General features: G+C 39.3%; 1 protein-coding gene across 1 annotated transcript in view; it reads right to left on the reverse strand.

Moving 5' to 3' along the window:
* Positions 1–9553, reverse strand: part of LOC126183565 (PH-interacting protein) — a 273245-nt gene extending 263692 nt beyond the window's left edge. Inside the window, exons 1-4 of the mRNA XM_049925643.1 lie at positions 8397–9553; positions 8258–8316; positions 8157–8186; positions 7926–7985 (exon numbers count right to left, since the gene is read on the reverse strand). Coding sequence (XP_049781600.1) covers positions 7926–7985; positions 8157–8186; positions 8258–8316; positions 8397–8439 — 192 coding nt within the window. The 5' untranslated portion in view covers positions 8440–9553. The remainder of the gene's footprint in view (positions 1–7925; positions 7986–8156; positions 8187–8257; positions 8317–8396) is intronic.
* Positions 9554–10583: the final 1030 nt, after the last annotated feature.

The raw sequence follows: 10583 nt of genomic DNA on the forward strand, positions 1-10583 counted from the left end.
TTCATTTTATCATCCTCTGGTTGTAGTGGTTTATATGTCTAATCCACTGAGTTGTAAGGTCACCGGGCAAAATATTTGTAGCACTGGTGTCTATGGACTGCTGTAAATGGCGTAGATCAGGCGGTCATGTGACCATCCACCGTTGAGATTAATCATGACACTGAAGTTGTGTGTATGTGTCAGTTTGTTGTATAGAATCAGCGCAATAAGACGAATCGACGAGGGGACGTAGCAAAATGGCAGAAGGGAGTTATCGAGTTTGGACGTGCCCATGAGCACATTGTGCATTAATTTGCCAGATTCGTGGACTGTTCAACGTGCCTAGAAAGAATGGTTCAAATGGCTCTAAGCACTATGGGGCTTAACACCTGAGGTCATCAGTCCCCTAGGCTAAGAACTACTTAAACCTAACTAACCTAAGGACATCACACACATCCATGCCCGAGGCAGGATTCGAACCTGCGACCGTAGCAGTCGCGCGAGTGCGCGTATCATTTCACCTATGTACTTAAATTATTAACTTCTACATTTTACTCCACATCATTAACTATTCTAGTAGAAATACCACCATCAACGTCCAACAATTCTCCGCAAGCCACCGTACGGTGCTTGGAGGAGGGTACCTTGTACCACTACTGGACATTTCTTTTCCTGTTCCACTAACAAACAGACTGAGGAAAAACCGAGCCTCTATGCCTCCGTATGAGCCTTAATTTATTGTATCTTATCTCCGTGGTCCTTACGCACCATGTATGTTGGCGATAGTAGGCTCGTTCCGCAGTCAGCTTCAAATGGCGGTTATCTAAATTTACTCAATAGTGTTTCTCCAAAAGAACGTCGCCTTCCCTCCAGGGATTCCCACTGGAGTTCCGAACCATCTCCATACACTTACGTGTTGTTCGAACCTACCAGTAACAAATCTAGCAGCCCGCCTCTGAATTGCTTCGATGTCGTCCTTCAATCCGATCTGGTACGGATCCCAAACACTTGAGCAGCACTCAAGAATAGGTCGCACCAGTGGTCTACATGCGGTCTCCCTTAAAGATGAACCACTCTTTCCTAAAATAACCCGAAGTCGACTATTCGCCTTTCCCACCACAGTTTTCACATGCTCGTTCCACCTCATATTGCTTTGCAAAGCTATGCCCCGATATTTAAACGACTTGATTGTGTCTAAGCCGGACACTACATTTTTCCACATTTAGTGCTAGCTGCCATCCATCACCCCAACTAGAAATTTTGTTTAAGTCATCTTTTAGCTTCCAACAGTCACTCAGAGTCGATACCTTACCGTACAGCACGGCATCATAAGCTTCGTCTACAACTTACCGACGGTGCCTACACGCTCGGTTCATCAGCTGCGACTTTCACAGGGAAGAGCATAAAACCAACGGCGGCTAGACGTCCCCAACAGAATTTGAAGTGGTGACGGAGTGTAAAAGGGTTCTGTTGTGATTCAAAATCAGACTTCAATTTACCAAAGAGAGCTGCTGATGAGTTTCGAGGAAAGTAAATTACTACAAATGTATGATTGCTCCCGCCTATATCAGAGATGCTTCCATAACAAAAATTGCTGAATAGAAACCACTGCTGACAACTCAAACAGGTCTGACACCATATTTCCAGTTTGTTCTATAACAGCAAGAATATCTCCAAAGCAACAATCTGTTCGAGGCTGATACATAGTTGGTGGACCTGGAAATAAAATCGCCTTAATTCCTCGACTGCTTAGTTTTGGGGGAAACAACAGCTTGTCTATGATCGAGATTTACTTACTGATCCTGCTTTTCTGGCACTCCAAGGGTCATCAGAATCGCTAAAACGCCCTAAATAGATCAGATTTAGAAATGGCGTCTCCCGTCGGCACAGATTTTTGTGGAATAATGTTTACTTACAATTTAATGCTATTAGCAAAAATCACGGCGTCTATAGACGAATCGATCACTTTCCTCACCATCTCTACACTTACTAGAAACTCTTTACACATTATATCGAGATATTTTAAAACACATATCGGTGACAAGGCCTATCCAATGATGAATATAACCAACTCAGAAAGGCGAGAGAATACCGTAGCAAATACAGGAACTGCACACCGACGCCGTCATAACGAAATTATCTCAGTTCGAACAGGCGACTGCACTAAAATCTCTAGTTTTTATCAGCCAGTGCCGGGAAAATATTTGTTACCGACATTGACAGAATGGACAGTCTCGTATAAAGTAAAGCATGTGTTATGAATGGAAAAAGCGACCGACGGCTGAGCGTAAAATGATGTTTATAACAGCTCGGTGATGTTCGCTCTAACTGATACACGCCTCCTCAACAATTGCTGACACGCGCTTCGCAGTGTTAGGTACTTCCGTGACAATTTCTTCAGAGGAGTAATATGCACCGGATAAGCAAAAGCTGCAAGACAGCTGTATAAGAAAAATACAAACAGTTTACACCAACAAAAACATTTTACTCGGGTATGGTGAATGGATCATGTTCAGCAATCATTCCGCCAAGGCTCGAAGTCTGCCGCACACAACATTCGGACAATATTAGTGAAACCCAGGGCAGCCTAAAATTGCGATTCTTCGTTTTTTACGCTTGTATTACGTACATATGGTTTAACTAACTCGAGATCTGTATTTTGTATAGTGGTTCTCTGTGCCAGATCTTTAATTCCAGCGGAAATAAAAAAAATGGACATTCATTAAATCAATTCCCTCGTCACTTGGCTTTCCCCATGACAGCCAACCGTGATACATAGTACCATGGTGGGAGGGAGAGAGGAGGGGAACACGCGATCTTTGCTCGGGTGGAGTCGCGCAGTGTGTCGCACGGATCCCCACCCTCGCCTTATAATCTACCGCATAGACTACCACAAAGCGCCGATGTTACCCGGTCTTGCGGCTCTTTGCTCCCGGCTTACATGGGCGCTGACTAAAGTTCACATCATATTTCTCGATTTTATGAAACTCAGTTGAACACTGGGAAACAATTCCGTTTTTGCAAACCGCCGACGGAGACCGTTCGACAGTTAGCGAACGATTCTTACTAGTCACCTGCTTAATTTTCTAACAGTTAAGGAATGAGACGATACATTTAAGCGTGGCCCTACTCCTCTTGAAGGTGATCCACGGGAAGGACGTCTCAAATATGAAATTATGGATAAGAACAATGAGAAAGGACACAATGAAATATTGAACGGTCGTTGACTGAAGACGTGAGTACGAGATATAAGACAGCAAAATCGGAAAAATGAATACAGAACATTTTTAATGAGGAATTAACTACGACTAAGGTTTGTGCTTACATTATTGGATGCTGAGGAAATGCTAATTTGAAAACCAGATTCTCAGCTACGTCTGGATATTTGATTCACTAGATTTTATTTGACACTTTGTCATAGTAGATGAGACGTGGGCCCGCGCTTATAAGTCACGGGAGGAAAAAAAAAAAAAAAAAATCTATCCAGTGGGTGTAATCCAGTTGCCCAGCACAAGGAAAGAAGTTGACTTGATGTGCTAGAAAGTCTACGTTCAGATTCTGGTAGGCAAAATGGTTTATTCTTGTTAAAACAATTTACAGCCGTGTGACGTCGTCGACAACCGCCGATTTTCAACAGGAGTACACCCTGCCATTATCAAGGCAACACGGCAGCAAGCAGGTGCAGAGGAGTTCGTGGCAGAGTGTGATCCTGTCGAAATATCGGTGGTTGGGTGGCTGCATTCCCTTAAGCTACTCGAACACTGTCTACGCCGGGAGAAAAATCTCACACGAATTGTTCTTACTGACTACCCTGCAAAGGTAGAAGCAATAACTAGCGAACACTCGTAACGTCTTCGGGCCAACTGGAAGAAAAAATGGGTTACAAGACACCTGGATTGCAAAAGAAAATCACATTTCATCAAGACACTGTAGCTAAAGGTAAACGTAATTTGGCAAAGGGAAAAGTAAGGGATTTGAAGCCACAATTGTTGGAACGTCCATCCCATTCGTATTTCCGACCTCGACCTGCTCCCACGTCTAATGATATTCGTGGCTGGAGCACGTGACCTAAATATAGATTACGTCGAAAAATATGTGCAATTTTTTTTAACAAAAAGCAATCTTTAACTGCCCAGTTAAAAACCCTTCCTTGCATCAGAAATGACAATGTAACCACAGTTAAAAGCATGTCATGTTCTTTGGGGCACATTGGTATTTTACTTATTAAAATGTGTGGTATGAGGAAATTTCCAGGAGTTACACTTCCTCACCCTGTCATCAGGTAGCAGTAGACGAAACATTCGAAGTTTTGGCGGTGTTTAAACATTTAGAAGTAAGCTAGTAGGAAAATAATGGAGATACAATTGAGTTTTACAACTGGAGTGTTGTCAAATCAAATGTAGTGGAAGACTGGAACTCATAGATGACAAAGCATGGATGTGATAATACGATATTAAAAAAAACCTACCAGGATTACATATTGCTTCCTGCTAATCAGAAACTGAAAAAAGTCCACAGACATGTTACACATATCATTATAGCATGTAGCTCATCTACTAATAAGTCTGGCAAGGAGTATTTGACACAGTCAAAGCCGTGTAGAAATGCAATACATGCTTCAGAAGAATGCAGAATAATCAGCTGAAATAGATCAGTGGGAATGGTGATGTTTCAAATGGCTCTGAGCACTATGGGACTTAACATCTATGGTCATCAGTCCCCTAGAACTTAGAACTACTTAAACCTAACTAACCTAAGGACATCACACAACACCCAGCCATCACGAGGCAGATAAAATCCCTGACCCCTGCCGGGAATCGAACCCGGGAACCCAGGCGTGGGAAGCGAGAACGCTACCGCACGACCACGAGCTGTGGGCGGAATGGGGATGGATGGAGAACATGCAGATCACGAAGTATGTCCCAGAAAAAATTGTCATTCATTATAAGGTAACACTCATTTCGGACAATGGCAAATGAAAATGTTTGCTTATTACCAGAACAAGCATCATTCAGTTTCCCATATGTTTATGCACTGGAGAACAATAAAAACTGAGTTAAGTCATAAGCTATGTAAATCCTCCAGATGAGAACTTTATTTTGGAGATATATATTTATTTGTCAGGAGGTTTTTTTCTCTCTCTCTTCATCTTTGGGTGTGTAGTAAGCAAATGAAGGTTAACAATTCATCATTTGAAAATGAGGTTGCAAAATAATGCTCTGTAACATACTGAGACAGACTAAATGTAAACATTATCTCTGCACTTCTGGCTATTCCTTGTGATTGATCTGTGCAGTTGGTCTACAGTGCCTTCTTGGAAATGTTACTGCAAGAAATCGACTTCAAGGCCAAGGAAAAGACACACAACACATTAAAAACTGGTTGTCACATAGGGTAAAAATGGATAGAAAGTATGGCTTTATTCAAGTGGTGCATCCTGCTTGCTGAAACATTTTGAAGGCAAGATAGTGCAGTGGCACAGATTCATTTTTCCTCTAGAATTCCAAGACACTTTTAATTGCTTGTGAAATTCATGCACAAAATTGCAGCTGATATAAACAACAGAAGATCAGCTACACACATGACTGTATTGATCCTGCTTCCTCAGAGAAATCTGGCCTATTACAAGTTTAATGATGACAGCAGGAATATGATGTTGATTGAGGAATTTAGTTTTAATAAAAGAGATGTGTGGGAGAGAGGCATGGATGAAAATTTGGAGCAAACAACTAGAGATGTCCATCTCAGTTCTCTGTTTGGCAGAAAGTGGTCAACTCCTAATATGAACTCTGTTAATGGAATAATGCTCTCCAACTTACTGAAAAATTCTGTTTCAACCAAAGGAGAGGAAGATAACATTTTCCTGATTAGTAAAGGGCTGTCGTGATGGACTCAGTATATGTAATCTGAAGACATGATAGTGCAATGACACAGCCTAGCTCCACCACACCACACTTTATTTACTGTCATAGATATGTAACTACTTGCCAAAAATATTCAGCAAAAACTAACTGTGGAGAATAAGGAGATTTAGTTAGGAAAATTAACTTAAGGAAATATTAATTGATGGTCTTGTATCTTTAGACATCCTGGAATGATATATTAGATGAAAATTATAGTAAGGGTAAGTCTGTCTATAACTGCAAAAATACCTTTTTTTTATTTGACACTCCATCACTGAAGAAAAGGTTATTTGCCAAAAATTAATTGTATACTGTAACTGACTGCATTACCAATTATACTAATGCTTAGTGACAAAATCACAGACCAACTGATGTAAAATTCCACAAGGCTTACACAAAATGAACATATAAGCTTACTTAACATATGAGCCTTTTCCTCACTGTCAGGTTCAGAAAACAGCTGTTATCTACTGAATTATGAATCAGCTGGTATGGGAAAGTAAACAGATTGTCAATTAAGAACAAAAGAAAAAAAAATCTAGTCCTGTAACATACTTTCATTATGAAAGAAGTGCAGTGGACTTCGTGTCAACAGACATGTATACATGAGGTTCATTGCCGCAAAAACTGAGCTATAAAAATTTAAGCAAAAAGTAAACAATTCTCAAAATTTTTTGCTGAACAACCCAAATTAAATAATTTGTTACGCAATTTCGTCTATTATGGCGAATCTGTACCTCATTAAGGAAATGTGACTTGTAAAAATGTAAACAAAACCATATTTATGGCCTTTCTAAATCTTGGAGAACAGAAAACTCCATCAACGACGTTAATTCAAGTAACAAGTCTCACTAATCGAAGGAACCTACTGAGGAGAAGCACTAGGAATGTGTAGTTAAAGAATTTATGTAGGCATTTGTATGCATCAGTTTGGAAAAACTACGGTAAACGTAAACCCGGACGACGAGACAGGAAATTTACTCACTATGCCTCAACCGTCGCTCGGAACCACACCAGACAGCGGAAAAGGTTACAAATTATTGACAGGTAGCAAGAGAAATGGATGGGGCATCAGTAACCAGAGCATTATCAAGTTTTTGAAGAAAAAAAACTCTTTTCGTAAATAGGATTTCGTAAATAGGATATATAGATTTTTCTACCTGCTGGCTGTATACCATTAACTATCTCAAATAAATAAATGAACTAAACTTCGGTTATAACTATGAACAGCCGGTTATGCAGATCAGTAGATCAGTTGCTTTACGTAACAGTTGTATTCGTATGTGTGTATGTAAAAAAGAACGGAAGGGGGAGGGGGGTATCTCACCCCCCTACAATCATAACAATCAAACAGTTGGTATATACCACAAACATTATCCGAAGACCTGTGAATCATTGGTTTTCAGCTTATTCTATGTACAGTGTACAATGTTTGTGAAACTGAAAACAAAACATGCTTATTTCCGTTAAACAACACGTAAACAAAATATCTTCCAGTACTAAACACGTTCTACCGTTCGTGACATTTATCAAGGCACTAAAAACAGGGTCTGAAATCGTGTTCTATGATTGCGCAATGATAATCTCGCCTCTCGTAAAAGTATTATCTATCAGGCTCGGAATCACTGTATGATTCGTTTACAAACATTAAATTTGTGTCTCGTTGATCACGTAACTAGTACGCGTTCTATACCCGCGACTTTATGGCTAACGGCGACGAAGTCTTCTTTTACTGTTTCACTTGGTACTAATAAATCCTTGTTTCGTTGTCACGAGAATTGCACTGTGGTCACTTGAAAAAGACAACAGTATAAAATACCAATAAATGGCTACTGTTTACATTTCAAATCAATCTACAATCATGTTTAAATTCATTGATTTCGTTGACGACGGGACCTGCGCTGCTATGCTTTGCACACCTGACAAGCAAGTTTAAAAAAAAAAAAAAAAACTCGATAAATTATGCAGCTGATTACAACCTATCTCCAAGTAACACAGTTAAGTAAATTTAAGCAAATTGGAATGGTTTGGTGGTAAACTTACCAGTTCACCAAAAGTTTGTTCATGTTCATTTCCTTGCCAATCGAGTCGCCTCGGCAGTATCTGGAATAAATGTTAAAAATTACTACTCTGGGTAAACTATTCGAGGCTTATAACAAATATTTTCGGTCAGTGACCTCCCCATACCGAATGTTTTGACTGTCAAACCACGTGCTACACGCGCGATTATAGCTCGACAGTCAACCGGGTGACAAAACAGTGAGTGATACTAACCTTCAGGCGCTGAAGTTCTTGTTTTAACACCTGAAAAATTAAAGAACACATTAAAACTACGTCTTAAAAATACACCTATAAACAGCATCACAAGTACTTACCGCTGCTGTCTGATGACAAGGGCTAGCATCCAAGAACTTCGTAATTAGAAAATACAATTCTGTGGACAAAACAATCGCTGTTAAATTCGAAAACAAATTTCCACCTCGGTATATAAAAGACACTATAAAGCGTAGTTACCTGAAGCACATTGAGACCGCTGTCTTATTATTTTGTTTTCCATATTTACAGTATCATGATTATGTTTGCAAAATCCTACGGCAGACAGATTATTCCACCCGCCAGTACAACTCACACAGACGCACAATCACCAAAACAGCCGCACGACTCACACAGCCGAAGTCCATGGTTTTAGCGGTGGCTGCCGCGCGATGCAGTTGTATCGATTTGTTGCATTATACTTGTTTCACAAAACACAACACAATGTATATTTTTTCAACGCTTCCAGGTAGGCATACACACGTATAACCACATCAACAAATACAACTCCACTCCGTGCTGACTAAGGCTACGCCACTTTCTTCCATCTTTGTTTTTGCAACGTTTCATATAATACACAGCCCAGTGCACACTCGTTTCGAGAACGTGCGGTAACAGGAAAATCTTCGCCTAAGACTGATCGTAATAAATTCTGTTGTTTACTTGCAGTTAATCAAATATAATCTTGACCGCTCAACCATGAAAATAGTTATGGAAGTCTCACCTTTTATCGGCCGAAAGACGAACTGAAACTAAGAGTGTCTTTGGATTATTCGAGTTCGAAGGTGCGAATTTGAAGTCAAAGTATCCTATATTTGTTTATGTTAGTGACAATACCAAGGTTCAGGTTTTCAGGTGATTTGCCCGGTGCAGTTAATTTATATTATTTGAGAAAAATAACGGTACTTGAAATTTTTTACGTGTAATATCAAATACCATATACTAGAGCATCATAAATGTGATGTTACACGCCTTTGAAATTTGTCAAGTACTCACTAAAATATGTGACTATACATGCACAAATTCAAGTGTGGCTTTGGTTTTTCATTTTTCTTATTCATTGTTTAATTATGCTGGTGCTATGTTTTGTTTGAGAAATCGTGAACTTTCCTGTCACAGCTTGTTACCTGCACAAAAAAAAGAACACCTAAATCTATGGTAATTGATACAAAAAACTTTTATTTCAAAATAGTTTTTAGTCCAGTGTATATAATAAATCATTTACCATGTTACTTTAGGCCTATAGCCCCCTTTATTTACTTTTACATAATAATTTTGCTCGTGGAAATACAATTACTGTCGAGACATTTATTTGTTTTTGTAGAGTGCAACTTGTTCTGTTGTTCCGAACTGATTTGTTATACTAACATGGCAACCAAAACTGAACCACATCAGCAACCGGAATAAAGATGTGCATACATCTCTCACAACTACTGTTTAATAAACTGTCAACATTAACATGAAACAAAGCATCAAAATCAGTATGTAAAAATATGATATAATGTGAGGCAAATAATACAGGATAAAAAAATTGCAAGGGAACAATTTTATGGGAAATGACAATGAGAAATGAAAGGCTACTGGAATACTGTGGCAAGTTAGTGGAATCAGCAAGAACATACATTATCAGCTAGCGAACACTACACTGTATTTTCAGTAGTACATTTACAAGGACATTAGATATGTAATATCATTACATTTTTTAAAGGTTAAGTTGTACATACAGGCACTTACATATTTACAGGTCCAGTTTGGTAAGGATGGGACAGGTGGGTCCGGTGGCCTTATGGAGAGAACCATCGTGGCATTTGCCTGATGTAATATAGGAAACTGCAGAAAACATAAATCAGGATGATTGGATGTAGATTAAAAGCTATGGCCAGTCTTTTTAAAATGGCTCAACTTCATCTCTAGTGTATAGTTTCATTCATAGACATAGCGAGTGAGCAAGCCCGAGGGAGTATGAAAAGACAGAAATGATGTGGAGGGAAATGGCAGCTTTTAATCTCTCTAAGAGGCATGCCTAGCTAAAAACTATATGAAAAGCAGAAACTTGAGTGAATGTGGAAGAGGTTCAAAATGCTTTTGAGTTTAGACTTCTCACACTCTGGCATTAGCACAGATTGGAAAAAAATGGAGAAATTTTATTTAGATGCTAACAAACAGCAGGATTGTTAACAAAGTTTAGAGTGGAGAGGCTGAAGGTAATGTTCGTTTAATGAAAGGAGGTGTCAAAATAACATAAATTCCAAAGACACACTACACACATTAAGTTAATAACGCAAAAAAAAAGTTTGCATACTACAGTCAGCTTTGTAGTGGCTTTACAAGTAATTGCAAATGTAAGTGACTGCAAGAAAGGGTGATGAAATCTGTGAGAAAATGATT

Source organism: Schistocerca cancellata, chromosome 4 (assembly GCF_023864275.1).
Source record: "Schistocerca cancellata isolate TAMUIC-IGC-003103 chromosome 4, iqSchCanc2.1, whole genome shotgun sequence".
Lineage (NCBI taxonomy): Eukaryota > Metazoa > Arthropoda > Insecta > Orthoptera > Acrididae > Schistocerca > Schistocerca cancellata.